General features: G+C 42.1%; 1 protein-coding gene and 1 long non-coding RNA gene across 3 annotated transcripts in view; one reads left to right on the forward strand and one right to left on the reverse strand.

Moving 5' to 3' along the window:
• Positions 1-21,346, reverse strand: part of DDX46 (DEAD-box helicase 46) — an 84,803-nt gene that overhangs the window by 6,879 nt on the left and 56,578 nt on the right. The window contains exons 15-22 of one of the 2 annotated variants that reach the window (XM_053293575.1): positions 19,008-19,172; positions 17,207-17,369; positions 16,929-17,122; positions 15,692-15,829; positions 14,724-14,873; positions 14,394-14,570; positions 10,737-10,955; positions 9,750-9,894 (exon numbers count right to left, since the gene is read on the reverse strand). In XM_053293575.1, coding sequence (XP_053149550.1) covers positions 9,750-9,894; positions 10,737-10,955; positions 14,394-14,570; positions 14,724-14,873; positions 15,692-15,829; positions 16,929-17,122; positions 17,207-17,369; positions 19,008-19,172 — 1,351 coding nt within the window. Of the gene's footprint in view, positions 1-9,749; positions 9,895-10,736; positions 10,956-14,369; positions 14,571-14,723; positions 14,874-15,691; positions 15,830-16,928; positions 17,123-17,206; positions 17,370-19,007; positions 19,173-21,346 lie in introns of both variants that reach the window. The other variant, XM_053293574.1, reaches the window with a different exon arrangement.
• LOC128344091 (uncharacterized) lies at positions 2,525-6,936 on the forward strand. Its single transcript, XR_008315668.1, has 4 exons — positions 2,525-2,631; positions 2,766-2,868; positions 4,019-4,117; positions 6,579-6,936. It is a non-coding gene; the product is annotated as an uncharacterized LOC128344091 (long non-coding RNA).

Here is a 21,346-nt window from a genome sequence, read left to right on the forward strand (position 1 = left end):
AGGTGGGCTGTGTGCCCTGTTCTTCAGTTCTTGGACCTCCATGGAGGATGATCATCCGGAAACAGGTGAGTTCATCAGCAGAAGAGAATAGCAGGCACACTCAATACACACATAGTGGAACACTGCTATGGTTCGGAGGGATGGTTCGTGGGGGTCTTTTGGATGTTGACGGATTTCTACAAGATCATAAATTACAGGTGAGCAACCTGTTTATTTGGATCAAGATCCATAAGAATGGGTTTTTAGCTAGCTCCCAATCAATGTTCCTTCTAAGGCATGCACTCACACATTTTTTGATGTCTGCTCAGTTAATTTTAGATCCCGCTCAGGTTGAATCAGGAAGGCACCATTCTGAATACATGTGTGCATGCATGATACTGCTGCTCAGAACAAAATTCACCCCGCACATAGATGAAAAAAATTAGAGAGAACACTGCTCCCAATGGAGGAGGGTGCAGTAGTAGCTACTGCAACACCAACTTTTAAACATTTTTCTCGAAGCTTGCCTCAGCAGCAGAGTGGACGTCTATGGTGTAATGCTTGATGAAAGATAACTCAGTAGACCAAGTTGCTGCTTTGCAGATGTCCGTGAAGGTTACCCCGGTAAGTGTGCAGCTGATGAAGCATAGGCACGGGTAAAGGGGGCCTTGATGGCTTCAGGAAGTTTCATGTTCTGTAACTTTTAGGTCAGCATAATGAGTTCCACCAGCCATCTGGTAAGTTGCCTGGAGATAGAGGAACCTCTATCAAGACCCTTGTAAGCCACAAAGAGGAGCTTTGTGGAATGGAAATCCTTAGTATGATCTAAGTAATACAAGACCGCCCTTTGTACATCCAAAGAGTGCAGTGCACGTTCTAAAGGCATGGATGGGTCCCTGAAAAAAAGTGGGGAGAACAACATCTTGGTTGAGGTGGAAGTCAGACACCACTTTAGGTAAGAAGTCTGGGTCCATGCGCATCAGTACCTTATCAGGCTAGATTCTGGTGAATCAAACTGTAATGCTGTAAGTTCACTGATGCACTTCACTGTAGTTATGGAAAGCAGGAAGGCTGTTTTTAAAGTTTCTAGTTTGACAGATGCAGAGCTCAATGGTTCAAATGGGGTCTCGGACTCCACGAGAGGACCAAGGTTATACTCCACAGTTCTAGAGGAGTGTGAATAGGTGGATATAAGTTCATGAGGCTCTTCAGGAAAGCTTTATTTTATTTTTATTTTTTTACATTTATATCCCGCTCTTCCTCCAAGGAGCCCAGAGCGGTGTACTACATACTTGAGTTTCTCCTCACAACAACCCTGTGAAGTAGGTTAGGCTGAGAGAGAAGTGACTGGCCCAGAGTCAGCCAGCTAGTATCATGGCTGAATGGGGATCTGAACTTGGGTCTTACCGGTCCTAGTCCAGCACTCTAACCACTACACCACGCTGGCTCCTTACTATCAGGGTGTGAAAAAGGAGTCCTCCCATTAAAAACTGGATGTTTCGAAGAGAGTGCTGCTAAATGCACCTTCAAAGATACATTAGCCAACCCTTGCGATTTTAGATCAGTCAAGTAGAAGAGGACATCCTTGATCGTAGACTGTTTAGGCTGAAAACCATGCATCTTTGCATAGGAGTTGAACTGGAGCCACTTGCCAAAGTAATGTCGTCTAGTGGAAGATTTCCGCTGGTTGAGCAGGATCTTTCTCAGAAGCCGATTTGCCACACTGTTAGACGGAGTGTTAGCATGTCCGGATACAGGATGTGGCCATTGTCTTGCGTCAAGAGATCTATTTCTTGCGGTAATCTCAGGTACTGGCTTCCTGATAGTTTGAGTACCTGTGGAAACCACGGTTCCCTTGGCCACCACAGGGTTATCAGGATGCACAAGTTCGTAGTAGTCAGAAGCCCCCCCACCACTCGACTGATCAATGGCCATGGGGAGAACATGTACAGGGTTTCCTGCATCCAGTCTAAATGGAAGGCATCCCCAAGAGATCGCGGCCTACCCTGTAGCAAAAGCAAGTGCACTTCACGTTCTCCGATGTGGCAAACATATCTATAGTTAGTCTCATCCAATCTGCGAAAAGAAGTGCAACATATTTTGTCTTGATTTCCCACTCATGCTGTTGCAGGAAGACACAACTCAGGTCATCCGCCAGGATGTTGTCTAGGCCCTTGATGTGGATGGCCATTGGGTAGATCTGATGGTGGATGCACCAATGCCATAGTTGCAGGCTGAGCACACAAAGAGTACGAGACATTGTCCTTCCCTGACGGTTGATGTGAGCAAGAGTGGTGGTATTGTACAATTATACCGGGACAACTTTGCCTTGCAGAAGCGGTAGGAAGGCATTCATTAGATTTCTATACTGCCCTTCCAAAAATGGCTCAGGGCGGTTTACACAGAGAAATAATAAATAAATAAGATTGATCCCTTTCTCCAAAGGGCTCACAATCTTCATCGCCGGGAAGACAGCCAGTAGCTTCAGGAAACTGATATGTAACTGCTTTTGTTGAGCATTCCATTTGCTTTGAATCCAATGGACCCCTAAGTGGGCTCCCCAGCCCAGCAGATAAGCGTTCGTTGTCAACCAGATAGGTCAGCATTTGAAAAGGATCCCCTTCCAAAAGATTCTTGTTGGTCGACCACCAGGTAAGTGAACATAGAACCTGATCTGGAATCACTAGATGCAAGTGTTGGTCATCTATGTTCAGCGGAAGACGGATAGAAAACAAAGTTGTAGCTTGCACATTTTCAACTGGGCATATTGCAACACTGTGTTGCAGGATGCCATGAGTCCTAGGAGTCTTTGAATGAATTGAGCCAGCTGAGACGGATGCTGTTGGAAGTGGAGAACCAGATCCCTGATACACTTGAAGCATTCCTGAGGTAAGTACGCCCTCCTGGTAACCATGTTTAAAAGTGCTCCAATGTAACTGATGTCACAAACTGGCTCCAGATGCGACTTTTCCCAATTGACCTGGATGCCCAAGTCCTGGAGGAGAAACAGAATGTACTATGTCTGAGAAGCAAATCACCTTTGTCTTTGGAAGTCAAGAGCCAGTCATCTAAATATGGGTAGACCAATATACCTCGAGGCCCTAGGTAAGCCACCACCACAGCCATGCACTTGGTAAATACCCTGGGGGCAGTGGAAAGTCTGAAGGGTAAGACTGTGTATTGGTACACTTGATTTCCTACTGCAAATCTCAGTTATTTTCTGATGCCTATGTGAAAATACGCATCTTTGAGATCCAGCGTTACAAGCCAGTTCTCCTGATATAGAAGGGGCAAGATCTCTTGCAAGGTTATCATACGGAATTTTTGTACATTGACAAACTTGTTCAGGTGGCATAAGTCTATGGTAGGCCAGATACCACCATCTCTCTTCAGTATCGGAAAGTAGCAGGGGTAAAAACCCTCCCATCTATGTGCCCACTGCACTGGGGTGATTGCCCCCTTTGCTAGCGGCTCCTTTACTTCTTCCAGTAACGCCTGGGAGGACTGAGTGAACCTCATCCCTGAAAATCTTGGGGTCTTGAACTCTATGGCGTATCCCAATGATATGATCTTCAGAACCCAGTGGTCCAATGTTATGTGGTGCCATGGCATGCCAGCTTGATGTTGGACACTGGTGGAAGCAGTGGGATTGTAAATGTGGTGGTGTTTTTCGCATGTCAAGATGTTAATGCCTCCAGTGGCGGGAAGGGAGGGGAATGCAGCTGTGATGGTGGGCGGTTCTGAATCTCAAATATGTTTTTGAGCCTCTGCTTGTTTAGTATGCTGAAACTTGTTGGCTTTCCCTTTGTCCTGCGCTTATGGTAAAGGTGGCAGTTTTTTAAATGGTCCTGCCGCCTGAATGCTGGCTTTTGCCTCGAATAAGAGCGGCCCATAGGAGGTGGTAAGAGCTGAGGTGGTGAAAGTTCTTGCAGTAAACTGATTTTTTAAATTTCTCCCTAGTGGAGTCAGTTTCCTCACTGAAGATACCTTAGCCATCAAAAGGTAAGCCTTCAATATTTTCTTTCATGTCACCCTGTAGATTAGTAGAGTGAAGCCAGGCGTGTCTCTGCAAGAAGACCACAGCAGTCAGAGAACGTGATTCTGATTCGGCTAGATGTTTCGCCGTACTCAATTGTTGGTGAGTAAGCACAGCCAACTTATTTAATGTTTGTTGAAACTTCTTTTTAAATTCCTCTGGAGATAAAACATCCAAATCGTTTTGTAAATCCTCCCATATGCCATGGCTATATTTAGCCGTGCAAGCCAAATAATTCGCTATCTTAACTAACAGACACGAGGTGGAGTAGATCTTTCTCCCAAGAATACCCACCTTTCTCCCCTCTGCAAGGGTGGTGTGGTGACGACCTGTCTTAGATCAAGTGGCACAATCAATTACCAGGCAATTGGGAACAGGATGTTTCAAGAGGTATTCATTGTCCTTTTCCTGAATATGATATAAACTTTCTAAGCATCTGGAAATGGGGGTCAAAGTATGAATCACCTCCAATGCATACTTAGCAGCCCTGGATATGACTGGAAGAACAGGAAGAGCTACAAGCTGAGAAGATTGAGACTTGACCATAAAATTACAGACAGGGTCATCTATTGTGGCAAGTTTGGATTTAAGGTCCAGACCCAGCACTGCAGCCATATCTCTAATGTGATGGTGATAAGCCTTCATTTATTCATTAGGAGAGATGTGAGTGATTGGAGGTATGTCAGTTGGAGGATCAGCAAAGTTATCCGGATCATCTGGATCCAATTTAAGATCTGAGAAACCATGATGATCATACGGTGAGCAAGTCGGAGAAGGCGGGACGTCCTCTGGATTTCAATGGTAGTCTTGACTGGTGGCAGGAGTGTGGGCTGAGTTTGTGTCCCAACATCTACACCTGGAAGTCTTAGTACCAGTGAAGTAGTTTGAGTGGCTACATTCACTAAAGTATTTCTAAGTGGCAAGGCAACCATCTGTGTAGCAACAGAAATGCCCCGCACAGAAGGTCGAACTGGCAGGGCAGAGCCATCACCACCAGCCAGGGCATGTACAGACTGTACTGGAATCACAGTGGAAGAGAGCAGAAAATATGGTTTAGATTGCTCAGATCACCATGGTCGCTCTTCCTGGAAATTGTAAGGGAAGCCTGGGGAGCACTGCTCCCTGTAAGGTGTGAGCACATGCCCACAAGTTTTTGGATGTACACTCAGTTCATTTTAGATCCCGCTCAGGTTGAATCAGGTGTGTACACACTGCTTTGATACTGCCGCCCATAACAAAACTCATTCCTCACAGAGATTAAAAAAAATTAGAGGGACCGCTGCTGGGAAGTTGGTCCCCATAGTTGCAGAAGCAAGTGTTGCACCTGCAGCTGACGGATGAGAAAAACCATATGAATGACATGGGGAAGAGCCCACCAAATGGGCAGCAGTCAAGGTGTATGGCGCTGGAGTACGTTAGTCAACTGGCCGGTCAGCAACAGACCCCCTAGAAGTTCCCCCATCAGTAAATTGTGGAAGAAAACCTTTGAACGTGGATGTTGATGGGGTGTTCGAATTGGAGTCCAATATCGACAGCAAAGTACAGGTAGTAGCAGGATCTTAACCAGTATTTCTTTCCAGGTCCTTCTTCTCGACACTGAACGCCGGTATCGGGACCTGGCATCGAAGGGTCATCTGTCTCAAAGTCAACAACACCAGCATATTCAAAGCTGAAACTGGGGCACACAACTTCAGCATCAATGGAGGTTGTGTCAGGATCGATAGAGCTTTGCGATGTCGATCAGGTGGTATTGATTACACCAAGGAGGTGACTGGGGTCTGGGCTGGGGACAAGGACCGCGCCCTCAATGTCAACAGTCTCAGTGTCGATGGGCAGTCAACATCGAATGGTTCCACCTGCCCCAGTATATCTGAAGTTTGCCTTGTCCCATTTCTCGACATTTGAGGTCTCGACGTTGAGCCGTGGTCATCACTGAGGAAGGTTGTTGACTTCATAGATTTTGACGGAACAATCTGCCGACCAGGTGTCTTCTCACCCGCCAAGTCCACAGTCTTAGCTTTCTTGGGTTGCGGAGAAGCTGAAGGGTCATCTGATCTCGACTGCTTTCCCTTAGACTTTGAAGTATCCAATGTCAATTCATGTGACCTTGAGAAGAGCATCCGACGCTAAGGTCGATGCCGAAAGTCTCAAGGGGAAATGCTTCGATGTTGATGTGGAGTCTTTAGATAACGATGTTGAAGTCAAAGGACTGCATTCACTTGACATCGATGGGCTCAATACCTCATCATAAATGGTGGCACAAAGCCACAGAGCCTGATTCTTGATTCTTATCTGTTTTGAAAAAGATAAACTTATCTTGCAGGAGGAGACATTGTGCTCCTCACTTAGGCAAATGAGACACAGATAATGCAGGTCCTTTGAGAGAAGCTTGGCATTACAGCCCTCACACCTCTTCAAACTCCATTTCTCCTCCAGCATTTCAGGGTTGTTCTATAATCTTAGTCAAAGTCCGTTCCAAGGTCAAAGTAATGCTGATGAAGTCTTGAGGCTGTTCCAAAGACAATTTCTGAAAATAAGTCTTTTCCTTTTCCTTTTTAAGCAGATGAACTCACAAAGACTTATCCAATGAGAAGTGACAGTCCAAGGTCTGAACGCAACAGAGGTCGGAAAAGAACTGAAGAACAGGGCGCCTTGTAAATAGCACACTGAAGGCATGGCGGCAGGCCTCGGTCACCCTGAGGAGCTGAGGCATTCTACCACGAGGGTCCTGCGCAGATGAAGTACCCATTCTTATGGATCAAGATCCATATCTGATAGTTACAGGTAGCAAATAATGTTAAAACTAATAGGTGCTTAACATGACAACTTGGTGTCAGACACAGGGCAGTTGTATACAAAATCTGTTTTACATGGTAAGGCAGTACACTCCATTGTGTAAGTTAGGAGGCTGCCTTATGCTAAGTCAGACCATAGGTTCCCCTAGTTCAGTACTGTCTATACTAACCAACAGCAGCATTCTAGGGTTTCAGATGGGTATTTCCCAGCCCAGACTGGTGATACCAGGCACTGAATGGGGGACCTTCTGTGTGCAAAGCAGATGTTCTCTCACTGTCCTTCCCCTCTGTAATGTGCACCCAGTTAGCACCACTCATAAAATGGAAATTCCAAATGATATGGATAGTTCTCAGACCAATGCTGGCTAGCCTGGAAGGCATAAAGGGCAGGAGCAGACATTCTCATTGTCAGTGTAAGTTTTCACAGGAGACAAAGATATATAATTTATGAAAGGGAACAGAGAGTCATCACAAGGAAAAGGTTTATCACTAGGGCCAGTTCCTTGGGCATGAGACTTATCTCTTCAGCTTTCGTTTTGTACCCTCTTCCTTCATCCATACTGATCTATCATCACAACAACAATGTAAAGTGACACAAAAAAATTAATCAAAATGGAAATTCAATGTATATTTGTGATATGGAACAAAGTGAAAGCGATCACATTAAACTTCCATTTTCGTTCTTTTTCAAGTGGGACTTGTTTTACATGTTATTTTAAACCAAACTTTTTTATATTCCCAATTTTCAAAAAATGGTTTTACCAAGTGAGATACTAATATGATAATGTCCTGTGCTTTGAGACACATCCTGGGGAATGACATTGTAGAGCAGAAAGTTAGTGAAGATGAAGCGAAATTGCTGCTGCCAATCAGTGGCTGACATTCTCTTCAAGGGCTATGAAAATGGATCAGCCTTGCAGAGATGCAAACAGAGTGTAGCTTCACTGCACTCCAATCTTTCTCCACCGCCTCAGCAGCAGCAGAGGTGGGGGAGAGTGCAGTTTTTGCTGCTCTGTTCCCTCCAGATAATCTGTCCCTGAGGGCTGTGCAGATGCTGGGGATGGGGGAGATCCCTAGATTTTGTATCCATCCTCAACAACTGAAAGCCAACAGGCAAGTCAGTAAATGAACCACTGATTCCTAGTTAGGTTATGAAGGCCTCCAATAGAAAGATTGCAACAGCAGGCGACTCCCATTGCTAGGCTGCTGTAAACCACCCAGACTCTTGCATTTTGGGCGGTACCCAAATATGTTAAATAAATAAAATAAAATTCCATCATCATCTTAAGCTCTGACCTTCCCCCACCTTTGGAAAAACAATGCAAAGATCTTTTGAAGAGTGAGCTGTCAATTAGCTGCAGGGCCAAGTAAACTGGGTGGCAAGTTAGAGGCCGACAGCCTGAGCAGACTAATGGGCAATGTTACTGGCGGTGGGCTGACATACTAGCCTCAAAAGAAGGCAGCTGGTTCGACCTGTGTCAAGGGGCTATGCTTGTAAAGGGGAATCAGGTGAGCATTCCCCTTTAAAAGCAAAGGGATGGGGAAATCCTTTCAAAGTGTCTTAAGGGCAGCCTAAGTGCGCACGCGGGGGGGGGGGGGGGGGAGCGTGAAGACACCTTATTGGTTTCGGTCTGGCAGCAACTCCTCTAAGCTGTGCTGGTGCTCTCCCCCAGCAGCATGGATCACTGGCGGCCCAGTTCCAGCCTCCACAGATGTGCCAAGGTCATACAAATGAATCCGTGTAGGTCAGAACCAGGCTGCCACTGGCCCACGCTGCCGGGGGGGGGGCACCAGCTTGTCTTAGAGGAACCACCAGTGCCAAGGTGTCCTCTTGCTGCTGCCAGCTGCCCGTAGAATAAAAGTGTTCTAAGGGAGGTGGCAAGAGGGCACCTTACCGCAGCCAGTGGTGGCTCCTCTAAGCCAAGCTGGCACTCCTTCCTAGCAATGTGGGCCAGGAGTAGCCTGGTTCTGGCCCCTGCACATGTGCAGAAGCCAAAGAGATCCCCCCCCCCATACACACACCTTTGCTTGTAAAGGGGAATCCTCACTGGATTCCCGTTTACAAGAATAGTCCTTGAAGCAGGTTGAACTGGTATGACCGGACTGCCAGCCAATTCAACTGGACCGGCTCATGGACTTGCACTTTCGTTTTTGGTTCCAATTAAAACCAAACTGCCAAACCCGGTTCTGTGCGCAACTCTACAGATGGATAGCTTCAAACCTGATTTTGCAAGCTCAGGCTGTTTGAACTGCACAGATCTAGGTTTGGGCAGTTTAGGACAGCTGTCTCCCAGTTGTGTGATAATAGATTAACCAACAGGAGAAGTGGATTTGATGCCTAGGAGGCATCATGTGAAAATATGTAGGAAGCTTCCATTCCTCTTGCTGCACTTACTCCCTTCTTGGCAATAATTTTGGGAGCCTGATCAGAAATGAGTCTTCTGCTAATGTGCTGACCCAACAAGTGCCTGACCACACCAACTGCTGACAACGCGCCTGCTCATAACACAGACAGGGTACTATGTCAACTGACTCACAATTCCAAGTTCTCCATACCTTCTTGCAGAATACTCTAAGCACCCACTGGTGTCCAACAAATTAACCTTGTAGAAAGATTAGCAACAATTTTTCATATTAAACATTTCTCCCATTCTACTGAGATCAACAGCACAAAGCAGCAGCAGCCACTTTATCTGCTTCAGACCCAAGTAGGGTGCCTTTCTTATCCCTTGTATGGAGGCAGCATGGATGTTACCAGTTGTTTTTCACAGGAACACAATTCATTTGACTTGGAGTGGTTTCTACAATGTTTGATTTGAACATGCTCTCAGTGGCATCTACTTCCCACTATTCCAGACTGTCGTCATAAGATTTTTCAACAGCTACTCTAACTCCACAGCAGGTATATTGTTTTAGTGGTGGTGATCAGCAATACTCACTCTCTATAGCCAAGTAAATTTTTCGTTCTCCCTCCTTGGGCTCTTTGCCTGGAGGAAAATATGTTCCTCTAATTGTAATGGCAGCTTCAGAATATTCACTTATTCTGTGCAGTGCTTCTTTCGATGTTACTTTCCACCTAGCGGTCTGCAAGAAGAGGCAACAGAAAGGAAAAGATGATGAAGGTTAAATCTAAACGGTCAAGTGAAATCTACAACTAAGTAACTTTGCAAAAAGCTGCATGGCAAATTATCTGAAACAAAACAATTCAACTCCCATTACCAAATTAACAGAATTACTAATCTTTTATGTTTTTCGGGAAGAAAGGCGGACTATGTGCAGAGAATTAAAAGGATGTATAAGATGACTTGGGAGATAATGAGTTTCACCTTTTGTATTATATTTCTTTATCAGAAATAAAAGATTCTTTACCTTTACCAGATTAAACATTAGAGGATCTCTTATTTTATCACCTTTTCATCACATCCTTGGTGAGAATGTAGATTTAGTTAATACATGAGGTTTCAATTCAAAATAGTACATTAGCATCAGTGGAGTTTGTGAAATTTGAACTGGAGTGAAACATTTTATTGACAATATGCCAAAGAAGTAGTGTGTCTGATTATATTAACACTATTTTTTCTTTTAAAATGATTTTAGGAGAAGACAAATTATATTGGTCAAAACAAGAACAAAAACCATTTATGTAGTGCAAGAATATCTTGTTCAGTGGTGACATTTCACCCTTTCACAGGAGGAGAAATGCTGAGTAGCAGAACTACTAAAGAAGTCAAGTCAATAGTTACATGGAGCACATTACACAGTTGTGGCAATGTAAAGAATAGATATGACAATTCTGATCCTGTGTTAAAGAAATACCTTCCCTGTTTGACTCCAACTCCTCACCATGTATACAAAAGATTCTCAACTAAAGCTGTGTGTTATACAACACTGATTAAAATACGGATTAACACAAAAATATTTCTTGCCTGTGGGAAATCATTGATCTCCAGTTCTTCCTCGTATCTCTTAAAAGATTCATTTTGTCCCCCCTCCTGTTTCTCCTCCTCTTGCTTCTCTATAGGCACGTAATTGAGCTTGGCATTGATTTTTTCAGCCAGTTGCTCTGCAATGGTTTTAGCAGATACAGTTGGAGCCTGAATTGTACCACCTCTCAGGATAGCATTTGTAGCTTGTTGCATCACATCCTGTAATAAGGTATTTTTACAGGGGAAAAAACACAAATTTCAGAAACATAGCATAATACAAGGCCATACAAGAATCAGGTCAAAATTTAGATACTGCATGGTAACATATGTGTGCATACATACAAACTCAAACTCCCCATTTAATGAAAAGCACAAGACTTTTTTTTACTCCATAAGTCAGAATTTAGGAATGATCAGCTGAGAGTTAACAGCAAATAACCTCTTATTTTCTGTTCAATCAAGTGAACAGTGATAATTCATATCTGTTTACATGAATGAGGGCGTTTCAGCTTCCTCACTGAGATCACTACACTTTTCTGCATACAGCGCTATTTAAAACAGCCTCCAATTACTGACTATTTCTCATTTTGGCCCAAATTAACATTGTGTTGTGTTCTAACCTCTTGCAAAGCAGTGTTCCATCACTGAAAGCTCTTTCTGCTTGCGGAAGAAGCCTTGAGCTTACGCAAGGAACTTTCCTGCTTGCATATGTGCTAGTCTTTTTCCACAAGCTGAAAGAGCTTCTGATAATGGAGCAGTGTTCTGCAAAAGGTTAGGATACAACCTATTGCAAGCTTGAACCATTGCTATGAGAATCCTTAGATCAGCAATATTCATTATTTATTTATTTGATTTATATACCGCCCTTCCGAAATGGCTCAGGGCGGTTTACAATTAGATGGGCCACATTTTAAATACACCTTCCTAAGGTAAGAAATATAGACAGACTCTTCAGCCTCACAGCAGAGAAAATGAACACAACACATTGAAATCTTATAAACAATGAGGCAATTCTCAAAACACACTTCATTCATTAAAGCATAAAATGAGCAGTTTTAAGGTCCGTGTAAATATGAATGGGGTAGCTATGTGTATTTATGTATATGTCTGCCCTATTTGCATATAAAGTGGAGGGGAGGATCCTTCACCAAAAAGCAGCATGCAGATGAGAACGTAAACCCTTCTGACCTCCTCTACCTTACCCCTCTGTACTCTGTTACTTCAAGCACCCCCAGCCCAGCTTCAATAACAGAAGAGAGCTGGGCTGGGGAGAAAAGTGCACGAAACAAGAGAACAGCAAAGCAGGAAAAGGGGTGGTGGTGGTGAAGCTCCCCTCATCTATGCATGCCTTTTCATGTAAAGATCCCCCACCCCACAATGCCTATTATAGGTGAGCAGAGCAGACATGTGAACAAATATACATGGCTTTCCCCTTACAGGGCCCTTACAGGCCCTATGGGGTCTGAAAAAATCTTTGCTACTCACTATGCCTTTTAGACAAATACTAAAAGTCTTGCATGCATTAACAAGCTCTTGTTCACTGTTGCACAGGTTTACATATATGTATTTATATAAACATGACAGACACTGCATAGTATTGGCTTTGTTTACGCATTTTGTGCTTCACTCAACAACAAATCATTTCTCTAATGAGGAAACAAAAATGGTACAGGATCAAGCACTTTCCTAAACTCCTGAGCTTTTCTAAGTGGTCCCAATTCACAACTCATCCTATAGTAGCTGATTAAATCTTGCACAGGCATACAATTAGTAGGCATCCAAAACCCCAAATCTTGTTCATGCCCAGCTAGATTTTTATTCCCCCCTCCCTTTTGAATAGCAGATAAACTGATTTCAAAATCGCCTTACTTTCAAAAATCACTTTTCCAAAAACCTAAACCATCTGTAGATGCATGTAATCCAAGGACACTGAAGCTTTGTTTGTGGATAACACCACAGCCTGCAATGTAGTCAAATTTAACTGGCTACATGACAGCATTGTGTTCCCTTTGTGATCCCTGATTGGTTGGGATCACTCAGAGAAGAAAAAGCTCGGTCAAAGAAAAAAATGTCAAAGCAACAGCATGAACTGCAGCTGGAAAGAAGAGCACAGAAACAAGTCGGTAGAAGCAAGTGCAAGCAAGTTACTCTTTACAGGGTTGGATGAACATTTCACCAGAAATTCATTATTAATGACTCTGGTATACTCTCCATATTACATACAAAGGAAGGAAAGGCTGTGCCGTCAAGTCGGTGTTGACTCCTGGCAACCACAGAGCCATGTGGTTTTCTTGGTAGAATACAGGAGTGGTTTACCATTGCCTTCTCCAGTATGAGATGATGCCTTTCAGCACCTTCCAATATCGCTGCTGCCTGATATAAAATTTTCCCATATTCTGGGAAGCACACCAGTGGGGATTCGAACCAACAGCCCCCTGCTCTCTAGGCAGATTACTTCCCTGCTGGCAAAAAACTGCCTCTGCACCAGCTGTGAAGTGACGTTTGAAGAAGGTGTATGAACTCTAGGCCAAATTCAGATATTAACAAAAATGACTGTGAAATGGACATTTTCTACCCAAAATGTGTCAGGATTATCTAGCTTTTCTATACACATATTAAAGCACTGATGTATCTTTTGTGATTTTCCACTCCAAGCTTATCCCTTCCCCCACCCCGCTTTTTATTTTTTTTATTTTTGCTGCTGATTTACTTATTATTCTCTGGGACCAAATACCCAACTACGATTGGAGTGTTGTGAAAAATGTAAATTCCATTTTTACTGTGAACATAATGCATATGTAAACATGTGCACAGGGCAAATGAATGCAGATCTAATCCTCATATACATATTCAATAATGGCTGTTTTAGAGCATGCCAACAACCATTCACAAAAAAAATCTGTTCATGCAGAAATATGATTGATCACAATATTTTGTATTTTCCCTCTCAAACAAGAGGCATAAATATACAATTAAGAATAAAAGAGAGGCATATCTGCAAATCAAATCTACTGATTAGATCCTTTAAAAAAATTACTATGAAATTTACTCATTTTATACTAGGGCCAGTTACTGATTCTAATGTTTTGAAATTCTGCATCAACAGTTGCAACTTCAAATATTGCAAACAGATACACAGCAGAATTTCAGTTATCTGGACCTCCCACAGACAGATTTCTCTTCATGAACTTCTTTTCATGCTACTTATGACTTATGTCCTCCCACCTATGACCCCTCAAATACCTAAACTATGTTTGCATAAAGACAAACCAGATTAGATAGTTCTGCAGATGTGATTCAAAGTAATGACTTCATTCCTATGTGAGTTCCATGTAGCAAAGTTCTGTACTGTACTCACAATCATTAAGGGGAATAGGAATTTGGAATTCCTTTTTAAATAGTGCACAAACTGGATGCAATTTTCTGTGTGAATACAAATCGAAACATAAAGCAAAGCCAACTGAGCCGTTAGTCACAGACATAATCTATATCCATTTTTTTACTCTCTCCATTGTGGGTAATATTTGTGTGTCTCAGGGTGTCCAGATAGTGAGAATTCTACTGCATAGAGTTAGCAAAATATAATACATTCAGTATAAGTTTAGAAATGTTTGGTTTGTAGAGAAGGGTGACCTTAAATTGAAAAGAGACCAATACTTGTGCCTCGGCTCCGAGATTCTTCTGTGCATTGATTCTCAATGCCAATCTCTTAGCAATCTCTAATTTTTCTGCATTTCCAGCTGTTGGGGCAGGAACATGAGATGTTCCGCCAGGTGCTGCCATGTCCTTTACTCTTTTCTTTGAATTGAACATGCTTTCAATCTGTTCATCAATCTATTGAAAGAAGAAAAATCCATGTAATTCAAGTTTTATAGAACTGCATATCAAAATGCAAGAAGCAAAAAGATTCAGGTATCTGGCTAGTACATAAGCTTCTATATTGTTACTGCAAATGAAATTGATAATCTCATTTTGAAAGAAACTTACATCAACTGCTGTATCTTCATCATCCGAATCCTGCAAGCCAAGTGCTGCTTTTTGTAGTTTCTTTCGCTCATTAGCCAAAGCCTCCTCCGTTTCATCAAACTTGAATCCTTTGCCAGAGAACCCACTACTCTTTTTTATTGTCTTCCCTTCCTAAAAGGCAAAATATTTTTGTTCAGACATCCCAAAACATAAACATTCTTGAGTGTTTTATGTTGCTAAGTATCCAGAGATATAAAAACCCTATTTGCTAAAACAAAGTAAAATTATTTAACAGATATTACTCTCTCTACCATCACAAGAAAGCCTGTGTGTGTGTGTGTGTGTGTGTGTGTACACACCACACAAGGACAAACTCTATAAAAAATGAGTTAAAACCTTGCCACATGGGAAAATACACTGCATTTTATAACACATTCCCCTATACTGTGGTACAGAAATAGGTTAAGGACTTTTATGAATGTGACCCAGAGAAGTCAACAGAAGCCAATGAGACTTTAGAACTTACCTGTATGCTTTAAACTTTAGGTCCTTCCGTGTCTCTCTCTCTCTCTCATACACACACACACACACACACACACACACACACACACACACACACACTTACTTATTAATGGTGCATGCTAGACAAGCCTTCAAACTATAGCTTGGATCTAAAGAACCACAAGCAGAAATTAAAAGCTAGTACTGTTCTGCAAATGCTTGTGCAACTGCATGGATGTCTTTGGATTATGTTTCACTTTTTCCTTGCAAGGCTATAATACGAGGTACAAACCTGCCCTTCCATGAGCAGAAGACACTTTCCACAAGAATAAGGGCACCTTTTGTTCCAACCTTAAAATCCAACCCTACAATGACCAGTGATTGCCCAACAGAAGTCTATAAAACAACCACTCACTACTGTGCAAATATGATCAGACTTTAAATATCCAAGCTGAAACGAAAAACTACAGAAAAGATTATTTACTTACAGCTTTCTGTTGATCTTTGAAATCATTCCAAAGCTTCTCCAGCTCAGGAGGAACTGGAGTACCTGACAGCTCCAAAGCTTTGATTATGTCACCAGCATACCGCACCTGATCTTCAGTAATGAAAGTATACGCATATCCCTGTTAATAAAATGTGTCATCAGTATTCAACTGAAAGTTGCTTGACTGCTAATTGTTCTTTATATAATATTGAAACAAAATGCTTTTTGTTTTGACATTTCTAAGAAAAATGCATTCTAAGAAAATAGCATTATCAGCCATTCCTTGATAAAATGAACACAGGTGAACCCCCGTTATCCACAGCGGATCCATTCTGCAGGAGAACTGTGGATAATGGAACTGTGGATATTGGGGCATTAAAGTCAATGGGGGGGGTTAGGTTCCTGGAAGCTGGCAAAAACGACAAAAAACACCGGGGGAGGAGGGGCTTGGGGGGAAACATGAAAAAATACAAATAAAGTGCCCTACCGTGCTCTACAGGTGTTCAGCTGATCTAGGATCCCCCCCCCCCAGCAATTCCCAACTTTCCTGTGAAAAATCATGGAGGAAAATTCTCTTTCTCGCTCGACAATGAGCCACAAAATGGCTTCTATTGACAAAAATGGCGGCTGGAAATGACCTCCAAGGTAATTTCCTCCGGCCATCTAGGAACCACAGATACATGGATTTTAACTCTTCTCTCTCCACAGAAAACGAGGTTGGATGTCAATTAGACACCTGTGGATACGCAGAACAGCGAATAGTTAGGTCCACCTGTAAAGGTTGTATTTTCTGTACCAGTACAGCATTCAGAAAGTGAGACCAGTTTTTGAAGAAGTTATACTTCAGGACAGCACACTCTGCCAAGCGGTACAAAATTGTACAAACATAATTCACTGTTTTAGGACAACTAAATATATGCCGCAAAAATATGGCAATAAGATAACAGCCCTTGTCTAATTCATATTATTTTTGTTATAATATTGTTATAATATAATATTTTATATTATATAAATATAATATATATAATTTGTTATAATATAATATTTTGGCATATTGTTTGACATCTATTTGAATCAATGGGAAAATAGCTATTGACTTTCATGGCATCACAATTCCATTAACTAAGTTCCTAAAAGAAGTGACAGCATTCTACAAAGATGCCCATCTCCAATAAATGTTAGCCATCTTAATCAGAATATAGTTTGATGGTTAAGTTTAAAAAAAATTGTTTGCATACTTTGTTGCCTGCTCGGCCAGTCCTGCCCGCTCTGTGCACATAATCCTCGTAATGATTGGGACAGCTGTAGTTGACTACCAGCATAAGATGTTTTACATCAAGACCTCGAGCTGCTACAGATGTGGCCACAAGAAGTTTACATACTCCGCTCTTAAAATCATTGATTATGCTGTCTCTGTCATACTGATCAATACCTGCAAAGGTCAACAAAGTATTTTGAGCACATCATGTATGATATTCTAGTTAAATAGATAAAAGGGCTGAAGAGTGTCCACTACCTCCATGAAGTGACAAGCAGGGATAAGAGGCTCTCATTAAGTCTTTCAGCAATCCATCAGCATGTTCTTGTTTATCAACAAATATAATGACAGCTCCTTTTTCCTGATAATGTCCCAGTAGTTCAAGCAACTTCAAGAACTTGTTCTCTTCCTCTATCACAATCTGAAAAAGCAACACAGTTCAGGAAACAGCATCTCACACAGAACTGCTTTAGCAAATTCCCAGTTAGAACGACAGTAAAATCAGTTTATAATATATGCCCATGTGATTCAAGCAGACAATTTGTGCTACCATCCCAGTCCTATGAATCTTGCTTTAGTCTTTGCAATGCAAAACCACTTTTTCCAGGTTTTGCCAGAAAAGCTATGATTGCATCCAGTGAAGTCTTACTTTTATCTCCAAAGGCAAAAGAAACAAAGTTCACCCTACTCTGAACAACAAAGAATCATGCCACTATTCTCAAAGAGCTACTTAAGCTTACAGAGGGGGCTTGTGTTATTCTAAGGAATTTTTTTTACTTCTTCTGTTGCTGTTATTGAACTGCTGATTCCTGCCTGGTCTACTATGTCCTTATTTTAATTCCTTGCCCAAGAAAAAATATTGCAAAAGTGAAAAATGACAGAGAAGTTTTTCAAAAAGCAGGCCAATATTCATACAGGTGAAACTCGGAAAATTAGAATATCATGCAAAAGTCCATTAATTTCAGTAATGCAAATTAAAAGGTGAAACTGATATATGAGACAGACGCATTACATGCAAAGCGAGATAAGTCAAGCCTTAATTTGTTATAATTGTGATGATCATGGCGTACAGCTCATGAAAACCCCAAATCCACAATCCCAGAAAATTAGAATATTACATGGAACCAAGAAGACAAGGATTGAAGAATAGAACAATATCGGACCTCTGAAAAGTATAAGCATGCATATGTATTCAGTACTTGGTTTGGGCCCCTTTTGCAGCAATTACTGCCTCAATGCGGCGTGGCATGGATGCTATCAGCCTGTGGCACTGATGAGGTGTTATGGAAGACCAGGATGCTTCATTAGCGGCCTTCGGCAATTCTGCATTGTTTGGTCTCATGTCTCTCATCCTTCTCTTGGCAATGCCCCATAGATACTCTATGGGGTCAGGTCAGGCGAGTTTGCTGGCCAATCAAGCACAGTACACTGTATACTTTTCAGAGGTCCGATATTGTTCTATTCTTCAATCCTTGTCTTCTTGGTTCCATGTAATATTCTAATTTCCTGAGATTGTGGATTTGGGGTTCTCATGAGCTGTACGCCATGATCATCACAATTATAACAAATTAAGGCTTGACTTATCTTGCTTTGCATGTAATGCGTATGTCTCATATATCAGTTTCACCTTTTAATTTGCATTACTGAAATTAATGGACTTTTGCACGATATTCTAATTTTCCGAGTTTCACCTGTATTTTACACAAGTTTTGGGTTTGCACTAGAAAATGTAAATCCTGCATAATACAGTATTTGAGCTTTCAATAGTTAAACCAATATATAACTTCATTCAGTTTGATCTAATTGCTATCAGCTTTGGAAATGCAGATAATATTGCTGTTGGGGTCGAGATCCCTGTCAGAGGCTGCTGGGAGTATGCCTGGGAGGCAGCTTTATTTGTGGGGGCTGTTCGGTGTGTGTGTGTGTATGTATGTGTGTGTGTGTGTGGCGGGGAGGAAAGGACAGATTGATGCTTGTCTAGTAAACAAAGCTGATATTTGTGGACCCATTTTGTCACCAAAACAACAAATTAAACAAGGGAGAGATTTCTGCAACTTACCACATTCTGTTCCACATCAGAACAGACAACACTCCTGCCACCAACCTGGACCTCAATTGGTTTACTTAATATTCGACGTGCTAAAGCCTCCATGGCTCTAGGGAAGGTAGCAGAGAACATAACAGTCTGTCGATCAGGTCTTACATTGTCTACAATGCGCATTACCTATTGCAAGAGTAAAGTTGAGGTTAACATCAATATCAGTCAAATCAAATAATTTGCACTTAAAAACAAATACCGTACATTTTACAGAAGAGAAATCCTTCAGTTTCTAGACCAGTACTAGTTAATTTTCTGTATGTTTGCTACAAATCTGAAGTATGAGCTAGTGTAAAGGAGAACCTCGTTACTTGCGGGGGTTCTGTTCCTTGCCTATTACCGTGAGTAATAAGGCATTATTGCTATGAGGAAAGGGGGGTTAGGTTCCAAAGTGGAGGGAACACACAAAAAATGGCAAAGTAATGTGAAATAACTTGCTGTGGCATGCTCTGCAAGGTCTGTATGTGCCCAAGAATCCCCCCCATGTGCCCAGAAATGCCCCCCAAATTACAAAGACAAAATGATGGGCAGAAGTTACCTCCAAAGTCACTTCTGGTCCTCTAGGAACTGCAGTTAAACGGGTTTTAATCCTTTCGTTTCCACAGATACTGAAGATGGGTGTCAATGAGACACCCCACAAAGACGCAGAACTGCGAATAATGAGTTTCTCCTGTAATCTAGTGCACTATACAGTGCAGATGCAAATTCCACATCCTTCCCAAATAACTTAGTATGATCTTGCAGCACAGGCCTAATTATGGCATAGCCAGTCCACGGATTCTGGCTATAGCATAGCCAGTCTATGTGTTCCTGATCTATTTTTGCCTGTGCTAGCCATATCACATGTTAACTACCTTGTTTTAAACTATATGGCGATTACATATGTTGCAGAACTTAGCGGGTAATAAAAATAATAATGCAGATGAGGAAACAGATGAGAGATTAAATAAATTAATCTAGGTGTATTATGTGACATTACGTGGACCAGCAGGATTGCCTAAGCTGCCAATGATTGGTGTCTTACCAAATTTACTATTCTGTAGGGCCCTGACCCCTGGCAAAGTCTCCAAAAGACAGTGTATAAAGGGTCCAATTTCATCTACCTCTTTTACAACTCCCAAGCCCTTGATAAGAGAGAAGTGGAACAGGCACAACTACTGAGAGGAGCTCTCAATTCTGTTTACAAACCATCTCATCAGAACCCATACATAATAGCAGGAGCTTCTGCTGAACAGTCAAAAACAGGTTGCTCACCTGTTACTGATGATCTGGTAAAGATCCATTGACATTAATAAAGCTGGGGTTCTGCACCTGTGCAGAACCTCACGGGTAGAATCCACAAGCTTTTTGTGGCACCCATGTTCTGCCTCTTGCACTCAGTGTGGCTGTTTAATTTTGCATTTTGGGCACCATTGCCTTGGTTCCTGGACAACTACCATGAAAGACGATAATGGTGAAGGCCCTCCTCTGAAGTAAGCAGAATCCATGGCACACAGAATAAAATACTCAAACCATGTACAGGCAATCCTTGTTATACATGGAACTGCTATTAGCAACTGTGTGTATCCACGGGTGTCAAATGGACATCCGACCTCCTTATCCGCAGATATGAAAGGATTAAAATCCACAAATCTGCGGTTCTTAGAAATCTGGAAATTACTATGGTGATTTCCGGCCACCATTTTGTCTACAGGAGCCATTTTGTGGCTCATTTAGTAAAACAAACAAACAAAAAATGGAAAAAAATCAGTGACTTTTGGGGACCATTTGGGAGGCATTGCTGGATGACAGGACACCCATAGAGCATGGCAGGACATTTTTATTTGGCCCATATTCGCAGATTCTTTTTGGCACGGGGGGGGTTGAGTCTAGGATCCCCGAGACTCAATGCCTCATTTTCTGCAGTTTTGTTACCCGTGGTAATCTGCAGGAACAGAACCCACACGGATAATGAGGTCCACTTATAGTACACATATTGATGTGCAATGGTGCATGGTTTATTCTATTTTATAATTATTTAATAACCACATTGAAACATTTGCTAACTGCTGCTACACCCACTCATGGTGTAGACAACTTAATAACAACCTGCTTAAGTCTTCCGCTAGGGTATTTTCTCTGCCTTTGATATGAAAGGCAATTGGATGAACCTAATGAACAATGTACCAGTTCCATAATTGGAGGCTGAGGGCACAGCGGAGTGAGACACAGTTCCCCCCATCTGTTTAGACAAGCAATGGCTGTGGTGTTGATGAGATGTTAACTGGACAACTTGTCCCTGGAACAATGGAAGAAATGAC

The sequence above is a fragment of the Hemicordylus capensis genome, chromosome 2, assembly GCF_027244095.1.
Source record: "Hemicordylus capensis ecotype Gifberg chromosome 2, rHemCap1.1.pri, whole genome shotgun sequence".
Taxonomy (NCBI): domain Eukaryota; kingdom Metazoa; phylum Chordata; class Lepidosauria; order Squamata; family Cordylidae; genus Hemicordylus; species Hemicordylus capensis.